This window comes from Haliotis asinina, chromosome 10 (genome assembly GCF_037392515.1).
Source record: "Haliotis asinina isolate JCU_RB_2024 chromosome 10, JCU_Hal_asi_v2, whole genome shotgun sequence".
NCBI lineage: Eukaryota > Metazoa > Mollusca > Gastropoda > Lepetellida > Haliotidae > Haliotis > Haliotis asinina.
In genome coordinates, this window is record NC_090289.1 from 460419 (window position 1) to 482526 (window position 22108).

At 41.6% G+C, this 22108-nt stretch overlaps 2 protein-coding genes across 8 annotated transcripts in view; one reads left to right on the forward strand and one right to left on the reverse strand.

Annotated features, from left to right (window-relative positions):
• LOC137298072 (uncharacterized) overlaps positions 1–7127 on the reverse strand; it is a 41368-nt gene extending 34241 nt beyond the window's left edge. Inside the window, exons 1-4 of one of the 7 annotated variants that reach the window (XR_010957714.1) lie at positions 6884–6944; positions 5510–6162; positions 953–1061; positions 690–804 (exon numbers count right to left, since the gene is read on the reverse strand). Coding sequence is in view for 5 of the 7 variants with exons in the window: in XM_067830128.1 (XP_067686229.1) it covers positions 690–804; positions 953–1061; positions 5510–6060 (775 nt within the window). In the remaining 2 variants the exon portion in view is untranslated. Of the gene's footprint in view, positions 1–689; positions 805–952; positions 1062–5509; positions 6163–6703 lie in introns of all 7 variants that reach the window. The other 6 variants (XR_010957715.1, XM_067830128.1, XM_067830131.1 and 3 more) reach the window with 6 other exon arrangements.
• Positions 7128–13274: 6147 nt separating this feature from the next.
• Positions 13275–19278, forward strand: LOC137298498 (thialysine N-epsilon-acetyltransferase-like). Its single transcript, XM_067830787.1, has 5 exons — positions 13275–13424; positions 16322–16373; positions 16647–16721; positions 17911–18056; positions 18834–19278. The coding sequence occupies exons 1-5, from the start codon at positions 13359–13361 to the stop codon at positions 19017–19019; spliced, it is 525 nt and encodes a 174-aa protein (XP_067686888.1). The 5' UTR covers positions 13275–13358; the 3' UTR covers positions 19020–19278.
• The last annotated feature ends 2830 nt before the right edge of the window (positions 19279–22108 follow it).

Here is a 22108-nt window from a genome sequence, read left to right on the forward strand (position 1 = left end):
TGTTATATCTGTTACAGTCAGATTGTGAAATCAGTCATATCGTGAAATGCCTAAGAGGGTCCGACATTTCACTTTATTATATGTAACAACAATCAATATACTTCAGTCATTTCATGGAATTTCATTTCATGTATGTGGTGGATAGGGGTTGGTGAGGTGTGGCTGTTCTGGACACAGCAAGTGTCAAACAAACAGGTGTAATTTACTGTAAATGCTTCAAAGCCAAACTGAAGTGCAACAGTCTCTGACACAATCGTTTTATCTCATAGTGACAATATTTATGTTAAATTGTGATCAACTAGATTAAGTTATTAAGTAAAATTTCATGCAATAACTGAAGTATTGATTGTTGTTACACAAAATGAAACAAAATGGCTGACCTTCTTTGTCATTCCACTAAATGACTGAATTTTTAGTCATTTCATGAAATGACTGACTTCACAATCAGACTGTATCACATCCATCCATTTGCTAGAGGCATCTTCAATATAAATGTAGTTAACTGTACTGACAAACCTTGGCCTTTTGTAAGCAGAACCTTTCATTCTTGTTCTTTTGAATTTGAACTTTTTCATTTTTATATTTTATAGAGTGAAATCTTGCACATAGGACTGACGTCTGCAGTGGACCAGTCAAGACACCTCTAAAACTATCAGTGTTTGCCTTGTTTATGTACACTGAGCACTCACCATACTGAGGCCTACTGTTGGAAGAAACCATCTTGGATACCTTCAAACGACCCAGCAATGTGCTGATGAAGTTTTCACTTGCTTCAAAAGCCTCAGCCTTAGCTAAGTCTTCTGCCTGAAGAACAGAAGTGATGGAAAATCAGGGGTCTTGTGCACAATCCTATGAGGTGTATCTAAAGCAGTACAACATAAAATTGACATGCAGGTGACATCTCTGGGAGCTATGCTCATAATTAACCTTCAGCAGAAAAGAAGTGACATACAGACAGTTCCCGGATCTCCTCTGTGGCTGGACCAAAGATGTGGCTCTCTGTGAAGTCAAGTGTGTGGCCATCACGACTTGTTACTGTAAGACTCGGACTCTCAAATGAGCTGCAAGTGCAATATGTACACAGTTTCTACACTTCAGCATCAGGGGAAGCAGTAGTTCTGCATCTTTATCATCTCATCAACAAATTACAATAATGTTGCACAAGTGAAAAGAAAGCATGTGTATACATACATCTGAGTACTAAAGCACAACAGAACATCACTATTTTTTGACAGTCGCTTTATGTCAATACATATCTTTGTGTCAATCACCCTATGTCTATACATATCTTTGTGTCAGTTGCTCTATGTCTATTCACATATTTGTGCCAGTCAGCCCATGTCTATTCATATCTTTGTGTCACTTGCTCTATGTCTATACGTATCTTTGTGTCAGTCGCCATATGACTATTCATATCTTTGTGTCCGTCACATTACGTCTTTTTGATATCTTTGTGTCAGTCACCCTATGTATATTCATATCTTTGTGTCAGTCATCCTATGTCTATACATATCTTTGTGTCAGTCGCCATATGTCTATTCATATCTTTGTGTCAGTCACCCTATGTCTATTCATATCTTTGTGTCAGTCACCCTATGTATATTCATATCTTTGTGTCAGTCGCCATATGTCTATTCATATCTTTGTGTCAGTCATCCTATGTCTATACATATCTTTGTGTCAGTTGCTCTATGTCTAGTAATATCTTTGTGTCAGTCACCCTATGTCTATACATATCTTTGTGTCAGTTACCCTATGTCTAGTAATATCTTTGTGTCAGTTGCTCTATGTCTATTCATATCTTTGTGTCAGTCACCCTATGTCTGTTCATATATTTGTGTCACTTGCTCTATGTCTATACGTATCTTTGTGTCAGTCACTCTATGTCTACTGTAAACTAGCTCATTTCCATGCCTTTAACTTTTCGCCAGTGATGTTAACTAAACCTTTTCGTGCCAGCCATTTTTTGTGAGGAGCTAGCTGGCGTATATCGGAAATTATCTCAGATGTTAGCAAAGAAACTGATAACAAGGTCATTTTACTACAGTTTATAAGACCTTAACTGGGGCATGGTGGGCAAGCTGGCTAAGGTGCCAGGCTAGTGATCCAGCGAGGTTGAGGTTTCAGGATCGAGCCCACCCGTGACCGGGTGTAAAAACCTTGGAGTCAACTTTGTGTGCAGACTCTTTCAGTGTTGTCACAACCCCTAGTGTACAGTACACAATCCTGTGCACTTAAAAGAACCCACGAATCCGTTGGTATATGACCAGATGGTGGCCACATGAACACGTGCATACACCTAGTTGCGGGTACAGCAACGTGCAGTAAACTTGGACAAAGTGCTGTGACTATATGTTCCAGTCCACCTAGCTGTCAAATGGGTACCTCGTTAGGATGAGAGAGCCACAATAAACTCAGTGTGCCTAGTGGCAGCAAGAGTTGTATACTCCCCAGGGAGTTGAGATTGAAATACAACGTGCTGTTGAGATTGACATCCAGTGATCGAGGAAAAAATACCTAGCGCCTAGAGAAATTGCCTTGCAGTTTGATTTGTGCGCTATACAAGAACACTTATAATAATAATAATAATAACTATGGTGCTCCACTTCCAGGTTTCAAATTGTGGTAATGTCAATAGATACTGATGAAAATAAATAATTAAAATACAGACAAATATAAAACAGTATAAATACCTGAGATGGAGGCCTAATGGATACTTTACATGACTATGTTTTTTCAAGCAAGAGGCCGAAAATTGTTTTCACTGACATGCAGGAGCATTACCACTGAGTTGTTATAAAATAAAGAGATTTGCACAGTTACCTAAAAACATGAAATTTTCTGAATAAAATTGATATTATATACTTATCCTGACTCATGCTTAATTGCGTATCTCCTCCTCCCTGCAAAGATAGTGGAACACCTGGAATCCCTTGAAGTTAACTTTTAAAAGAAGCAGATGTAAACACACTCACCTACCAGAAGCCTCCCTTTCCCGCCAAAAGGATCACATGACCAGCCATGCTCTCTCTCCTAACAAAATCGCCAAACACGAGAATACTAGAATTCAGTGTGCCTGAGAGGGGCGGCTAGGAGGGCTTACGTCATGAGTCAGGATATGTATAAAATATCAATTTTATTAAGAAAATTACATATTTTTCCTTAACCTGACTCATGCTTGATTCCTTACAGAATTTGACAGAAACGGCGATGGGTCAGGTTGCGCTGGATTCTGCTGGCTGTCAAATACATCCGATATTACCTCCTTAATGGGAACCTGTAGCAGCGATAATTTGTTCCTGTTCTCCCAATATTCATCTGTAATTTCCCGGGGGGATTACATCCAGTCAGACTTGTCTTCTGAAGAAGACTTTGTTGACTGGAACGTGATGATATCTAGATTAACTATCTAATGCAACTGAATGTCAAGATATTATAATCAAGAATAGTTGCGAACCTTCTTCATGTACAAGTATCTTCATTACGAGTACACTGTCATAATCACTCATGCTAGTCTGTTCGAGACGTGCACATGGACTCTCAACCATTATACTCCACAGAGCGTCTTGGTCTCCACAAGTCACCTGATAAATGGGTGAGTAAACTCAGCGCCTTTGAGGAACTGTTACTTGCTGTGCAACAACAAGAGGAACAAACTGATGAATGCCAGTGATGTGTAGTGTAGAGGCCAAGGCTCTGATTTCATGTGGGTTGGAGGCTCGCGGAGGTTCCAGATACTTCCGTAGGCATCTAAGTAGATATAGGAATAAATAGGTGCTTGAAACATTGTCTTCTGGACGTGTGAGATATATCTTCAGCGCACTGACTGGGCATAATGATAGGTCTTAAGTATCAGGAGGCTTTAGGACTGAGGATAATGCCGGTATGTGGAAATGTCTATCCAGTTGACCTGGCAGTTGATTCTTCGCAAAAAATATCAAGATGTACCATCTCAATGACGTGAATCAAATCTTATGCGATTGATGTCTAGAGCATGAATTTCTGACATTCGTGCCGCTGTAGCCAAGGCAAGTAGAAACAGCGTCTTTTGAATCAGCAGTTCAGATGAGGTCCGGTCTTGGACACCATTTTAGGTTCGTTTCTGTTACAAGGGAACTTCAAGGGATTCCAGGTGTTCCACTACCTTCGCAGGGAGGAGGAGATACGCAATTAAGCATGAGTCAGGATAAGGAAAAATAAAGGTTATAAATTTGGGTTTTAGGGCAATTAAAACAAAGCGTGATTGAGCCGTGTTAATCCAGATTAGCCCAGCGGTGACACGCGACTGAGCAATGACACCTGTATTGTTTTTATGTTGCTGACTTATTTGAACAGAGTGACTGATATATCTATACTATTCCATGTTTTTATTCTCGCGTCATGAAGTCTGATGCGAAGTTCGCAAAAATTAAACGGTTGCATAAATTTGGCTGTTTACAGTATCTTTGTGTCAGTCGCTCTTTGTACATATCTTTGTGTCAGTCACTCGTTGTCTATACAGTTGTGCCCTGTTTATCTGAACCTCAGATATCCGGATAACTCGCCTTCTGGACGAAAATTCGTTAAAACGAATTCTCAACGTTGTAAAATTACTCGCCTATCCAGAAATCTGGTTTACGTAAACGTATGGTCATTATCACATACAAAACACTAAATTAGGTGCATTTTTGGTCTCGTATATCCAGATGGATAAGCACCTGTATGTTTACACACGTGATTACTGAGGTCCTCGCGTGGCGCAACATGAAAGAAGTCGGCAGTCTTTGAAGCGTGAGAAGATTAACTAACCCTGAGTAGCCAGGTGACAATGACTTAATTTTGAGGCATGTCAATTTCTGGGTCACTATTAATTAATTAATCCGGATGATCAAGCAAGACTGGATAGCTGTCAGCGAAAGGACAATTTGGTAACTGATTTCGTTATGTGGATATTATCCAATCAAATGAGGACCCACAAGAAGACATGGCCTTGTCGGAACTTCACGATGTATTACGATCCTATGCACAAGTTGCAACTGTGACTGTTACTGCTGATGATCTTGTGAATGTTGACAGTGACAAACTGACCGGTGAAAGTCCTCACGCCTTTCTACACAGCCAGTGCCAAAAGCTATGACTGATTTCTTCAAGCGAGCGTAACTGGATGAACCGGTATGAGATATTTTATGTATGCACTGATATTTGTTTATGTTTAATCAATAAAGATTATGTCTGATGCCTACAGTGTTCGTTTCTTTGTTCCTATGACCTGTGATTCAGATATCCGAAAATTCACTTATCCGGACAATTACAATAAAAACACAAGTGTTCGGATAAACGGGGCATGACTGTACATGTTTGTGGCAGTCACTCTTGTCTATGCACATCTTTGTGTCAGTCACTCTGTGTGTTTACATATGTTTGTGTCAGTTGCTCTTTGTCTATACATGTCTTTGTGTCAGTCGCACTGTGTCTATACATATCTATTTGAGAATAGTTTAACTATGCACACTACAGGTGTTGTACATACTCCTCCAGGTATTTCCTTTCCAGGCTATGAGTGTCTTCGGTTGTGACAGTCTCTAGGCAGGAGTCTCGTTCTTCCTGTACAGATGACCTCATGGTTGGAAACATGGAGTCTTCAAATGTATCTGAGTATGAGAAAGCATTCTCAACATCTGTTCCTCCTTCCACGTCAGTGAAGTCATCAGTGAAGTCATCCTGGTATGTAAGAGTATCTGACACATCACTGGTAGAGACACAGCAGTCACAGCTAAGACTTCCAATAGAATACTCCCTGATAGTTTGCTTCTTGTGACTAGTGAGAGTACAACTGTGGGATGTCTGATAGCCTGGGGTGGAGTACTGGCTTGGAGTAGTTGTGATTGTTTTCTCCTTGGTAGGTAATGTCTGTGTGCTGTCTTTACTGAGACTAGCACTGGAGTACTGGCTTGTTCCAATATTTTTGTCCTCATCAAATGGGATGACAGGAACTGTCTCTGGTGAAAATGTGTCAGACACAATTGATGTTCCTTCAAACGTATCAGAGTAGGAGTACTTGTTTGACACACTAGATGCCATCCTGTGAGATTACACTCACAGTTCCTGTACATCTAATAATTTTGTTACTCTTGTGACCTAGGTGTCATTTCAACAATCATACTTGCAAGTAGTATTTTCTTTCTGAAACAAGCCAGAGAAACACATACTTAACAGGAATTCTTTCGTAATTGAAAAATGCAAAAACATGACTTAACATAATCAGCTGAAAGTCAGGCATTGAAGCTGGCTGCATTCCTGACTTAGACTTTGTTTGTATGTTTCTTTCAGGGCATCAATCAACACTATCAATGACTCATTACAGGCTCTTATGAACTTATCAAAAGGGTTAGGGTTAGGGTTAGTCTGAAGGGTTAACCCTAACCCTTCTCTACACACTACATTGTTAATTTACACTTGCTACACTTGCTAACCCTAACCCTAACCCTGTCGTTTTGCAGTCATGGACCTTTAAAACTAATTATTAGTGGTCCTCGGGACCAAAATGTGGAAAGAGTTCTGCCCCTACCCCTCTCTTTTTCATAGTATATTTCCACCTTCCATGGTGTAATATTCCAACACTGAAATATGTCCACTTCATGTAATGCATATTTATGGGGAGGTATGCATGTCAGTTTGTAATTTTGGCTTTTGATGGGTGGGGGGTTACAGGTGGAACTCTTACCCAAAAGGTTTGTGCGTTGAGGTCAAACCTGAAATCCCCATATCCTCTACCCCTGCTAAAAGACCGATGAGGCACACTGTAAGTTAACCATTTACCGCCACAGTAAACCAGCCTAGTATACTGCATGAACAATGTGAGAATACACTCCCAATATGAAAGAAGTAAAATACTGAGCCAGACCTTGGGAGTCGACTCAGTAGTGCACTTTACCGGGCGCACTTTTTCCGATTTTTTTTCGGACGGATATACTCGCACCAAAATCGCACCAGTAAACTCTAGCCCAGACCTTGACATAGGTGTGAAAACATTTCTTGAAAGTTATAAAACAGTTGCAAGGGAAGTAACAAACTCTACCAGTACGACCAATAACTTGCCAACATTTTTCCGATTTGTTTTACCAACGTGTCCGCTTAAGGCAAATAAATATATGAATAAAACAACAACATTTAAAAATGACATGAATATGTTTGTTTATGGTGAGATAAATAGAAATGAGTCCAATTAATTGAACATGTTTCATAACAGAGCAAGAGAGTGTTACTATGAAATGAAACATTTTTATCTTTTCTCTGTTGTAGGTGGCATCAAAGAAAGACAACTCTTCCAAAACGTTTCCTTTGTGTGCTGGCTATTATTTACTGATGTTGAAGGATTAGGTTCGAATCCCAGGTGTGTCTCAACTAAAACAGGTATCTCCAATATAGCGAATGTTACATTGGACAAGATTCTCAGTGACATTGTGCATTTAAAACTCGTCCAAACTTCGAGTCTGGCATTCCTAGATCAGTTAGATCTAACTGCTAATGCGTTATTTTGGGCGCCCCTTACACAGTATGGTTCAAAATTATTGAGAATAGCTAAAGCATTTCATATTATTAAACGAGAACAAATCAGATAAAATTGAATGTATTGTGAAAGTGAACTGACCTTTTCATGTTGTGTAGGTAACAATTTAATATTTTATCAAGTCTCCTTGAGCTTCACGGCACAGTCTAAGACGGGTAGGCATACTTCCTATCAGAGAGGTTAGTGTCTCGTGAGTTATGCTGTCCCAGTATCAGACCACTTCTCTCTTCATATCTTCAATGTTTGTCAACCCCTTTTGATTCACACATTCCTTCATCATCCCCCAAATGTTCTCAATGGGATTTAAGTCAGGACTATATGCAGGAAATGGTAATGCAGTCACATTTTTCTCCTGAAACCACTGCTTGGCATGTTTTGCGGTGTGTTTAGGATCATTATCTTGCTGCAAAATCCAGTCATTTCCATAAAACACGTGCACTTGGAAGGAGAAAATTATCTAATATGTTAGTGTAGCGTTGACTTGTCAGATTTCCCTCAAACACACACAGCGGGGTCGTTCCTAATAAGGATATCCCTCCCCATACATGAAACTTTGGGCTGTATTTAGGTCGTCGATACAACGGTGCTGACGCAGACTTTGTCCATATTTTCACATTATTGGGATATACCCATATTGAGCTTTCATCAGTAAAAATCACATTTTCCCAGTCAAAGTTTTCATGTGCCAAACACCACTCAACACGCCTGTCTTTATGTTCTTGTTTCATGAGAGGAGAAGGAATTCCAGTCTTTTTCTCCCATCCAAGATCAATCAAATTTCTTCTAACTGTAGATTTTGATACAACTGTTGATCCCCTTTCTATCATTTCATACCTGATGTTGGAGATGCTTGCCCTTTGCTTTTTAGACGCTAAAATTCCCAGCCGGACGCGATCTGAGAAGTCCAATTTTCTGGGTCTCCCTGCTCCTTTCTGGTGCCCAAAATCCTTTCCCTCTTTAAAATTCTTCCTAATCCTATACACAGTAGAAAGAGGAGTTCCTGTTCTCTCTGCCAATGTATTTACATAATCAATTCCTTGATTACACAACTCAAAAATCAACCTTCTTTTATCTTCAGCAGACATTGTTGACAGTGCTGAGGAAAATGACGTCTGCTACAAATTCAGGGGAGGTAACTCTAATTGTACTATACTTAGTAGGCCAAGATGAGTTACCTCCCTTATACCATTACTTAGTTTTAAGTATCAGTGAATCAGTTGAGGTGTGAGGATAGCTCAAAGTAAGAAGAAAAATTCTCAATAATTATGAACCAGACTATATATGTGCCCCGTGTGGGGTTTAAGACGTACTGCAGCATATGACGAACGATGCATGTGTGTGTGACGAATGTATATATACAGTCCAGACATATACATGGTGTATACATGTATCATTACCTCAACATCTATCCACAAAAAAAGTAAGAAATAACCTATAGGCACACACTGCTGTATTCACACACACCAGAGGAAATAAATCACGAAATTTCTAACCTTTCTCCGATATTTATTGGTGACGACTCAGACTAATGTTGAATGGATATACTGCAAAATTTCATGAGTGCTGGGAAACAATAAATGATAACAAAAAATGTTTACCTTTTAGTTTTACATTTAGGTCACAGAGTACACGTGTTGTTATCATCGATGTCTATAGGTCACTTTGGGCTTGTAGATTAATGGGTTAGTTGGGACACATACGTTGCTAGCGACACGTATAGGCTATGTGGAACACATACAGATTACTAGGAACACGTATAGGTAACTAGGGGCAGGTGTAGGTAACTAGGGCAGGTGTAGTTTACTGGAAGCACGTACATAGGTTACTGAGAACTGAGAAGTTACATGAGGCACACGTGAAGGTGACTCGGGGCACGTATAAGTTACCTGGGACACGTGCGGGTGACTCGGGGCACGTATAAGTTACCTGGGACACGTGCAGGTGACTCGGGGCACGTATAAGTTACCTGGGACACGTGCGGGTGACTCGGGGCACGTATAAGTTACCTGGGACACGTGCAGGTGACTCGGGGCACGTATAAGTTACCTGGGACACGTGCGGGTGACTCGGGGCACGTATAAGTTACCTGGGACACGTGCAGGTGACTCGGGGCACGTATAAGTTACCTGGGACACGTGCGGGTGACTCGGGGCACGTATAAGTTACCTGGGACACGTGCAGGTGACTCGGGGCACGTATAAGTTACCTGGGACACGTGCGGGTGACTCGGGGCACGTATAAGTTACCTGGGACACGTGCAGGTGACTCGGGGCACGTATAAGTTACCTGGGACACGTGCAGGTGACTCGGGGCACGTATAAGTTACCTGGGACACGTGCAGGTGACTCGGGGCACGTATAAGTTACCTGGGACACGTGCGGGTGACTCGGGGCACGTATAAGTTACCTGGGACACGTGCAGGTGACTCGGGGCACGTATAAGTTACCTGGGACACGTGCGGGTGACTCGGGGCACGTATAAGTTACCTGGGACACGTGCAGGTGACTCGGGGCACGTATAAGTTACCTGGGACACGTGCGGGTGACTCGGGGCACGTATAAGTTACCTGGGACACGTGCGGGTGACTCGGGGCACGTATAAGTTACCTGGGACACGTGCAGGTGACTCGGGGCACGTATAAGTTACCTGGGACACGTGCGGGTGACTCGGGGCACGTATAAGTTACCTGGGACACGTGCAGGTGACTCGGGGCACGTATAAGTTACCTGGGACACGTGCGGGTGACTCGGGGCACGTATAAGTTACCTGGGACACGTGCAGGTGACTCGGGGCACGTATAAGTTACCTGGGACACGTGCAGGTGACTCGGGGCACGTATAAGTTACCTGGGACACGTGCAGGTGACTCGGGGCACGTATAAGTTACCTGGGACACGTGCGGGTGACTCGGGGCACGTATAAGTTACCTGGGACACGTGCAGGTGACTCGGGGCACGTATAAGTTACCTGGGACACGTGCGGGTGACTCGGGGCACGTATAAGTTACCTGGGACACGTGCAGGTGACTCGGGGCACGTATAAGTTACCTGGGACACGTGCGGGTGACTCGGGGCACGTATAAGTTACCTGGGACACGTGCGGGTGACTCGGGGCACGTATAAGTTACCTGGGACACGTGCGGGTGACTCGGGGCACGTATAAGTTACCTGGGACACGTGCGGGTGACTCGGGGCACGTATAAGTTACCTGGGACACGTGCAGGTGACTCGGGGCACGTATAAGTTACCTGGGACACGTGCGGGTGACTCGGGGCACGTATAAGTTACCTGGGACACGTGCGGGTGACTCGGGGCACGTATAAGTTACCTGGGACACGTGCAGGTGACTCGGGGCACGTATAAGTTACCTGGGACACGTGCGGGTGACTCGGGGCACGTATAAGTTACCTGGGACACGTGCGGGTGACTCGGGGCACGTATAAGTTACCTGGGACACGTGCGGGTGACTCGGGGCACGTATAAGTTACCTGGGACACGTGCAGGTGACTCGGGGCACGTATAAGTTACCTGGGACACGTGCAGGTGACTCGGGGCACGTATAAGTTACCTGGGGCACGTATAAGTTACCCGGGACACGTGCGGGTGACTCGGGGCACGTATAAGTTACCTGGGACACGTGCAGGTGACTTGGGGGCAATTATGGGTAGGTAGGGCCCCATATGTCATGAATGATTATATTTATATAGGGGAACATTATCCTTTATCGGGTTGGACTTCAGGTTAACCAAAACGGCCATATTTGTGGTGACACATGAGAGCGGGAGACGCCCGATGACGATTTGGTACAACCAACCGATGACATTATCGGTATGCACAAACGTGCTTGAGGTAAGTACCCATCGACACATGTATGTCAGTATCTCTGAACTGGAAACCCCGTACAGCTCATACATGTCTGAGATGGAAACCCCGCTCAGTCTACTAGTATACATGTTACAGGGATTGGGTGAAACCATGGATTTCACGCAATCCCTAAACGAATCAGCGATTTCATGAAATCACTGCGACCCCCACGGATTTCACGTATTCCCTAAAATTTCATTAAACTGCAGATCTCCAAGGTGTTTCATTAAGTTACCGATCTCCAAGGTGTTTCGTGCAGTTACTGATCTCCAAGGTGTTTCATTAAATTACTGATCTCCATTGTGTTTCATTACATTACTGATCTCCAGGGTGTTTCATTACATTACTGATCTCCAGGGTGTTTCATTACATTACTGATCTCCAGGGTGTTTCATTCCATTACTGATCTCAAAGGTGTTTAATTAAATTACTGATCTCCAGGGTGTTTCATTCCATTACTGATCTCCAAGGTGTTTAATTAAATTACTGATCTCCAGGGTGGTTCATTACATTACTGATCTCCAGGGTGTTTCATTACATAACTGATCTCCAGGGTGTTTCATTAAATTACTGATCTCCAGGGTGTTTCATTACATTACTGATCTCCAGGGTGTTTCATTACATTACTGATCTCCAGGGTGTTTCATTACATTACTGATCTCCAGGGTGTTTCATTAAATTACTGATCTCCAGGGTGTTTCGTGCAGTTACTGATCTCCAGGGTGTTTCATTCCATTACTGATCTCCAGGGTGTTTTATTACATTACTGATCTCCAGGGTGTTTCATTACATAACTGATCTCCAGGGTGTTTCATTAAATTACTGATCTCCAGGGTGTTTCATTACATTACTGATCTCCAGGGTGTTTCATTACATTACTGATCTCCAGGGTGTTTCATTACATTACTGATCTCCAGGGTGTTTCATTACATTACTGATCTCCAAGGTGTTTCATTAAATTACTGATCTCCAGGGTGTTTCATTACATAACTGATCTCCAGGGTGTTTCATTACACGCCGTTATTACACCAGTGAATGTATGAAATCTTTGTTTGTAGCATTTGTTTGTTTGTTCATTTTATCCGTCAGTTCTTAGAAGTTGAAAACTTTGACAATTTACTGATGACACTCTAGGCTACCACTTTGAGTAGGAATGCCGGCCCACTGACATTTTCCCCTGCTTTAAATTCGTGTATTTTGAACTTTATTTCACAGTAAAGGGAACAATTATTTCGATTGACCGGATATTCCATAAATGATGGATCCTGGAGTAAGTGAGTGGGTTAATATTTAACGTCACATTGGCAATATTTCAGCCATATCGTGACGAGAGAAGCATGAATATTACACATAATAGTGAATGGTGAAAAATGTCAACGAAGGACAGTAAAACAGCTAGATTATCAGAGATAGATATTTAAAACCATTAATTAATTCTGAAACAGTTTAACTATAGAGGACGCTACAATATAAAATACGCGCCATAGATCGCCAACAACTGAAGGTAGATCACCATACTAAGGACCACGGGGACTTACGGTACCTTTGCTACCTGCATGGACCCTAGTTGGATTTACATCATCCCCTCAGCCGCTGGCGATTGTAGGAACGTTTAGCCACAGTTTTAAAAGAGCAAATGTGCTACGTTTAAAATCGGGTAAGCAAAAATTAAACTGTGAAAGTTTTGGGACTTACGTATCCTCAGGAGGACAATAATTTTACGACACTTTAACCCCCTTTGAGGATACAGCCATGGATCCTGGAGCTTCTGTCACTGACAAGAGGACAGGTAGTACCCGGCTATGAAGATAACACATGAAGTGAAGTGACATACATTAGACACGAAAGACTATACACCTCTCCACCTCGTCTGTTCCCTGTCAAGGCCAGACTTCCACTGCTCTCGACCTGGTCGGGGCATGACCCAGTTAGATTGTGATCGGTTAAATGGCTGACTACATTATCAGAGATGCCCGAGTGGAAGATTGTGGCGAGATATTGCAAATGTTAAAGGTAAGACCTGAAAGTCTGACGGCACTAATGACTGAGAGTCCCGCAGTTGCATAACGAACTGTAATTGTTCCTCGTTCAAATGAAAATAGCTCCCAGTTACTAGTGTTATATTATATGTAGGTTATCACTGCGGGCTTAAGAAATGTCTTTTGCTAAGAACTGAGGGTTTTCTTTGGGATAGATATGTAAGTCTGTTTAGAAGGGCACACAGCTCAACTCATTCTGATCTTATAACTGCTGCCGACACCATAAAACTATATCGTGTTCTCTTACAGAATTCGAATACGAACGAATGATAAAACGTACTAGGACCCAACATTGAACGAGAGATTATCAATGGACGTGATAATTCACCTATTAAATAAACACGTGGAGCATTGAATAAATATTTCCTGTTTTAGAACATCGATGTAAACAGAAACGTGTCAGAACTTTCCTACACCTAGATGGGCAGTAATAAGACTATCAATAACTGCATTTATTGTTTGCTAAACTCCATTCACCTCGTGGCTGCTCATAGCGCTAACAATCTTACTATTATTACCCCAGGTAACCAAGCCTGCCATTGAAAGGCTAGGCTATTAGTCACATGAAGTTATCTCATTAGGTACCCAGTTTCGTCGGGGCAGAGACAGGCAATTTTGATTAAATTCATTTGTCTGATGTGAGACCACATGTATCACATGTGCTTCGTTGTGGGACGGGACCGAAGGCCCAGCGACTCTCAGGTCTCAAGCTGCTTAACACCAAAAAGTCTCCGCGCCCTGGTGTGCTCAGTTTCAACTGATTTGTGACCTGAGCTCTATGCACAGGACCACACAGCACCATATAATTGCCTTGTCATCAGATAGAAGATTAAATAGTTGACAACAGAAAACCAACAAAATGTAGGCAAGATGTTAATTTGTATACTGTGTACTTGAGAAATGTCAAAACTGTTGATTCTGTGAAATAACAATTCATTGAATAAGTATTGTCCTGGCTCGAGACTGGTGGTATAATGCCGGATCTCACTGTATGCATAGGCCCCTTGAAGTGTTTGACATAAGTATCTGGTGTATCTTCCACGTGTTTGGTTGACAGTCTCCACGCCCTCCTCATGCCGCCAGGGGCCTAGATACCGTTATACAAAAAATCCCGGGCTTACACATTATAGTTGCTAAGAATATTTTTACTTCTAATTCTTGCCAAGAGTACGTAAAACACGTTATAGGAACAGTTCAAGAATTGGAAACCCCTTTCTGAATCATACTGACTTCAACAACCATGTAATGTTTTGTTACAGTCTTGATTACATGCGAATCACAACAGAAATGCAGGTATTTACCACCGCCCGTCTTCGTATATTTTTCCTTTGTTTATTATTTCATTTGGAAAAGACAACACACACTCGACATATGGTATTGTGTCAATGGAGGTATTTATCACCGCCCGTCTTCGTATATTTTTCCTTTGTTTATTATTTCATTTGGAAAAGACAACACACACTCGACATATGGTATTGTGTCAATGGAGTAAACATGCGTTGGACAATGTTTAAACATATTTGCATATGAGGAAGTCACATTTCAATCAAATGATTATTCTGTCTGAATAAACAATACGCTCTCCTTATGAATTCAAAATATTGATTGAACACAACACAATAAAACAAAACAACAAATAATTGGTTATTGGAATCGTCCAAACGTCCAATGATAACACTTCATGACTCATGACACAAAATGAAATTTGTGCCAGCCGTCAATACTACCTAAACATCAAGCTTTGTAACGTATCGTGCTTACACGAAAGAATTGGCTTGCCATGTGCATGGTCACCATTGAGCCTGGGGATAGATACGTTCCCACGGCAATTGCTCACAAGTGGCTCGTGCAATACTACCTCAAATGGGTGTATATGTTGTACTGTGAGGACCTAATTAAGGTAGACTACCAAGACTGTCGCACATGTGCTCGATGGGGCTCAGGGCATTAGGGCTCTTTGTAGGGCGTGTTCTAATCTCTTAAAGGTGCCAAGGGTCATCTCAAACGGAACATAAGATATAGAGAAACACACTGGAGGCGTTAAAAACTTCTTGTGTATCTATGCAATATATCCACCATTGTCAAGTCGCGCTTATAACAAATATATAGTGACATTCCTGCTAATGTAGGATGCCGTCTGTAAACATGAGGCAAGGCGATTGGCCCACCCCATTCTTTGTCGTCTCTGGTAAGCTTTAACAGGACGTACAGGAAAATCACTCGTTATTGTATGGACGTCCCTACTGGTAACAGGTCTCATTGCAAACCCTTCCGTTTCATGGTAATTGTCGAGAAATAGTTACAAAAACGAACCTTTGCATATTAACGAATCCACCTGTGTTGTACCAAAACTCGCCATTTGTTTATTCATTGAGATAAAGGCAAGTTAAGCGTTACCACAATTACACCAGTGATTGCGAGTTCATCTACTGGAGCACCACGTTGGCTTCAGTATCCACGTATATCACCTGCTACCTGCTGATGACGTCACATTTCCTTATGAGCAGATAATACGTTTAGGTGCCATGTCATTATTCCTTCAAACTATTTGTTCTCTTAGTTATTTAGTTTACATACATACATGGTGAAATGCTCTTCCCTGAATTCTTATTTTCCGTGTTTTTACCTTCCTCCTACAGATTCCATCCTTTAGGAACGTTTTTCGACATCCCTTTTCATGCAAGTTTGATTTTGAGCCGACCCCTACCACTGTAGTGTGAACTGTAACTATTATAGTTTTGTTGAACATAACTGGAAGGAAGTAATTTGAGATGTCCCTTCCTTTCAAGACTAACCTAGGGGTTAAGCACTTTTCCTCATATGGTAGTTAAAGCTATATACTAGATATGTGTTCACTATGAATATTTACAGGAACTCCAAGAATTTTGCAACAACTGGGGCCCCCTGAAGCTTGATGAGCACAGTGAGTTACTGACAGTCATATTGTCAACCATTTTTCATACAACAAAGCTTAATAAGAGGGGACAGTGCCCTTCTCAAAAAGATGTATCCGGGATGAGGTGCGGGTTGGATGGATTGAGTCCTGCCAGCGGAATGTGTGAGCCGGTAGAGGTGTAGAACAATTGTTATAACAGAGGGGCCAGTCAAAATATGTTGACCTGGGTAATAATGACCTTTAAAGTTTTTTCATTTAGAACATTGTTCTTTGGAATTATGTCTTAAGGTACATTTTCAGCTCTGAGGAGAGATGGTTTCGGAGAACACAAATTCTTTGACTGTGCAGTGGCGGAAGAGAAAAAAAAGGAAGAAAGTGAGTTTATGTAGCTGTGGTAACAAACACATGCCACAACACCGTCTAATCCACCAGGTAGTCCTGTATAAGTCACCCAAACTCTTGTCACCCGCCATGATCAGTGAATGGTAGAATGTTACTCGTCATGTTCAGTAAATGGTAGAATACCTCATGTCACAAAACGTCAGGTCCACGCCTTGTCTATCTGCAAGAACTACTTCGGTGGTGATACAGATTGGTGTGTGCCATTACACGCTCATATTGAATATGTACGCTTTCACTGCTATATTGTGACGACTTTGTGACTCTGTTTTGTACGATATACGAAGATTATAATGCATTGGAAGACTGCACTAAGAAGTTAAGGAAAGCACAACATAAGGGCAAAATAGTTATTGAAACCATCGATGATACCAGGATAGAAAGGGTAACACTGCTTTTCTCTACCGACAGCAGTTTACAGCTGTAAGCGCCGTGTACGCTGACTATGTTCCCAAAGGACCTGTGGAACTCCATAAAAACGTCACAGTTCGGGAAAACGTGACTTCTCATGTTGACAAGCAAGACGTCATGGTATATTTCATGGTATATTACAACCTTACCATGTCAGAAATGGCGCAACCAGGCTATTGAAGATGAAACCTTGAATAAACTAATGATGTCTGGAAACGTACATTGTGTTAAGTGCAACCATGTAGACCATAGTATCTGAAACCTGTGACGAAACATTTTGTATTCATTTCTATTCAGTAGTAAGTATCCGTGAGTGTTCACTGTCTTCCGTGAGTGTTCACTGTCTGACTGTCCTGTAATGCACTACACCAGAATTCAGTCAGACACCAGGTGAATATGGGTTTTTGAAAAGCTGGGATAAACCGCTGCATCCCCATGGGTTGATGCAGTACTGACATGGTAAATGAAGCGATGCTGTTTAGTGATGTGATGTTTAGGATTATCCCGTGATGGAAGTATACGGGAGCAGCAAGTCACTATAAGGTGTGACAGACAGTCAGCGTATACGTGGTATATGTGAAGCAGGTGATAACAGTATCCACAGGCCGTATACATGGTCTCCAAACAGAATAACAGAATGAATACATCTAATAATGTACAATTCTAATGTTGACTAGTACGTCCATGAAAAGCACGAACTCTCCGTGTTATTTCATGTATTACTTACTGCTGGTTGTACATGGACATGTTTCAGGTGGACCAGCTCTGGTCGGGTACCTGCTGTACTACTGGGCATACAGCACCTCTGCTGGCCGCATGATGGTGGTAGAGGACATCTATGTTCGTCAAAGCAACAGGACGAAAGGGACGGGCTCCGCACTGTGGGCCTATGTAACCAAGGTGACAGTAATACCACACACACCAAGAGCCGGCACCTATAATGTATCTCACAAATACTGTGAGCTAATAATAAACGTTTACGGTAATTTAGGCAGACGTTGGAGCATTCAGTGATACTCCTATCCTACCTGCACAGTCGTTTTGTGATGAGGTGTTCTCCACTCAGTCGCATGTCTTCACGGTCCGTTATGCAGAATGTGGTCCTTTCGACCATGTTCCTACGATCGTGGGTCCAAGATTACCTTACGTGTCATCGACCTTTGCTTTGTCGTCATCATAAGCAAGTTATGGACGACCATGACCACAGGAAGGTCACCGGCTAAAGTACATGTCATTCATGTATTCATGGTTATGTTTTGTGCTTAAGTAGTTTTCTGAAATGTCATCAGTGTTTGGCTAGGTGAGTCTTTAGATGGTTTGGGCTTAAGATGGCCTCTGCATCAGAATTGGTGTAAAGGTAACACTACTGAAAATTCGCCTTGTTCTATTTGTCAAGAGACCAGCATAGTTCTCGGACAGTGAAATATATAATAAAATGAAAAAAAAAACCCAAACAACCCAACAACCCAATCATCCACCCTAGTGTGTCTAATTATGTTATGGAGTCCCGTGGTCCTCACAAGCCAGCACACTTCATAGAATGGCAAACTTTAAGGACAATTCAGTGATAGTTTATTTCTGGTCTTATCCGCCGTCGTTATTTGCTTGATCCGCGACAGCAGGTATAGTCGGAGGAACGTGATTGACCTGAAGTCCTAATATGTCCTTGTCCTGCAGGTTGCCATGGAGAAGGGGTGCAAGAGGATTCAGTGGATAGTTCATGATTGGAACACAAATGCAATCAAGTTCTATAAGAAGTTGGGAGCTGTGGATATGTGTATCAGAAATGGCTGGCTGGTGTACAATCTAGATGCTGATGCTATGATATCGTCGCTGGCCATGTTGACAGCAAATAAACAGTAATATGCAGTTCACCCTTGTTGGAACACGTTATTGCAAGTTAATGTCCGTAAAGCAAGTCAGTATGCAAAGTGTAAACTATGCATCACAGTTACCTCCTCCTGATTGGCAGATGTCCGTCTGCTGTTCCCCTTCATGTCCATGGTGGACAGTGAGCATTATGTCAGTTAGCTTAGCCTTTCAACAAGGAATTATACGTATCCCATAAAGAAATATATTTGAATAAAAGTAACAAAACCGTTCACATAATTATGATATCACATTACATCTCAGTGTGCAGTGACTCCACCTTAACTGGTCAGGCCCCGATTTCTCGAAGCAAACTTTAGTCTGGTTAAGTCGTAAGTCTACTTAAAGGTCACATGCAACCAAAAAATCAAACATAATTAAAACACATTTTTCACTTATTCATGTCACATAATATACATTGCTGCTTTTAAAAAACAAATATACACAATTATAAGCATACTATAGCGATTCAAAAGTGCAATATTTTGTACTTGGGCTTACTTCCCCCGAGACGAAGCCCTCGGGAGACCGAACCCAGTCATAGCGGGTGGATATGCACTCAAGTGTAACGACGGCTTCCGATTGGCTGTTTCATTTGCTGATATGCTGAGGGTTCATTGTGTGTACAGAAAGATGTTGTGTGTACAGATCTGTTTGATGGGCATTTTAGAAGTATAGCTAGTCACAAGAAAGTAAGATTCTTTATGGATAACAACTTCTTTTTGTGTACTTGATGCGTCATTTCAATATGGATTCATATACTGTTGTCAAACAAAATCATATACACGAAAAGAAGTTGTTATCCATGAAGAATGTATATAGAGATGTTGGATTTGGAAAATGCATGTTCTCTGAATTTGCGCTCGATCCAATAAAAATCATGTCAGTAGAGATGGTAAACTACTGCATGGCTGGAATCTATCATTCAAGTACAAAGCAGGACTTGAAACTGACAAGAGTTTGAACCAGTTTCCGTCAGATCCAGTCATCCGAAAAAAATGAATGTAGTTTGTTTGCAACCCACAGACATAAAAAATGCCATGTGTATCACACTTGCCTAATTACATAATGTGGCAGACATGGGACTCGGGTGCACGAGTCATAAATCAACTTATTTTCTTTATGTCGTATAGTCTGATAGGTGTTAAGTTCAAATTGCACCTTCATTAAATTGGTTAATGACTGAAGCTGTGTATTGCATGTTGTCTTTAGCAGACAGGCAGGCAGACATACAGGTGTGAATAAACCAGACACTGAGCTTTCTCTGTGACAGAGACTGCTTACCACAATCAACAAGTTGTTTTACGTAACGAGTAGATTATTTAGTTGTTTGTGTACATAACCAAGATTAGACTACTGCTCACGACCTCAGACGCTGGGCATGCATACTGTTTCAAGCTCCGCGAACCTATTCACTGCGCATGCGTTATGGACGCAGCGCAGCACAGCTGTTGAAACCAGTTTTCCCCCCAGCGCTGGGGGGAATTTAGTGAAACGTTTGAACTCCGATTTCGCGGGCTTTTTTTTCATCGCGTTTTTTTCAACTTTATAGGTTGAATTGGCATTTTTTATGATTTGTTGCGGTAAGTACATACCGAAAGGTACCAGAATCTGCAAAGTTGTGTTTTACGTTGCATGTGACCTTTAAGTTAGAGATTGTACTCAAATTTGAGAGAACTCATTTCCCAGAATGAAGTAGAATCAATATTAAACTCAAACATAATAGACAGTTTTAGTTTCGTGAATAGAATAATTTAGTTGTTGGAGCATTTTTATCTAAAAGCATGCAGCCGAGTTAAAAATTCAGCTGTTTCAAACTGTCAAACTCATTTTGAAAGTTGAGCAGGAACTTTGTTCCGAGAAATCGGGATCAGATGTTTATGGATGATCATGCTTTAATAATATCAGGTGTTTGTGGATGATCATATAGTCATGATATCAGGTGTTTAGGAATGACCAAGTAGTAATGATGTCAGCGTTCATGACTGATCATGTAGTAATGGTATCAGGTATATATGGATGATTATACTGTACTGATATCAGGTGTTTATGGATGATCGTGCTGTAATAATATCAGGTGTCTATGAATGATCATGTGTTACTGATATCAGGTGTCTATGAATGATCATGTGTTACTGATATCAGATGTTTATGGATGATCATATAGTAATGATGTCAAATGTTTATGAATGATCATGTGGTAATGATATCAGGTGTTCTCGAAAAGGTAAACGTTAGATGACTCACCTTTGGCGCCTGTCAAAGGATACACACTTATTGGGTATAGTATGTGCAAAACAAGAATTCTTCCACGTCGCCACTAAATGGTTTGAAAGCTAACTTACATCTTGAATGCTGTAATATTTAGCAACTTTTAAGCAGACGCTTTTTTAAACCTAAACTTCGTACAAAATTCATCATTGTAGCCGAAGGTTGTGACATGTAAACGTCACAGGATGTAGCTGCAGGAACACTACACAGTGTATAGAGGGACTGGAATGGTTACGTTCTCCCTGTACTGGAATGCGGTAACTGTGCATGATTTGAATTTTCATCCCAGTTTGTAATACTAAAAGACATAGCCATAGTGTTTCTCTAACTGTTTAACTGTTAACAGGATAATCGCAGTCTGTATTGTGACACACCCTAGAAGAGGTGGGGTGTCATACATGTGGAAGTCTACATCGTGTGTGTCAGTAATGGCGTTGATGCAACCTTGACAACGTAGAGACCACACTAAGCGATTGAAGAAATGTTTGGGAGTATTGTTCCACGTGTGAACCAACGGTTGTCCCGATGAGATGCAATTCTCCCCCACACCCTATGGCTGACATCCCTAACTGTAGACGGTGAAGAATTCACTCATCAGCATACCGTCCATCTCGCCGCCTGTACACCCTTGCCCTGCCATCTCAGCTATCAAGATGAAACTCTGTCACTATCCCGATCTTCTGTCCGTAGATGTTGTTTGCACCAGGCACGATTTGCCTGTCGGGGACCCTGATGACGTTGATGGTATTATTTAAGCTTAAATATTATCTTTTCAAATAACTTTTATTTCTTGAAGTTTTATGTTACGCTCA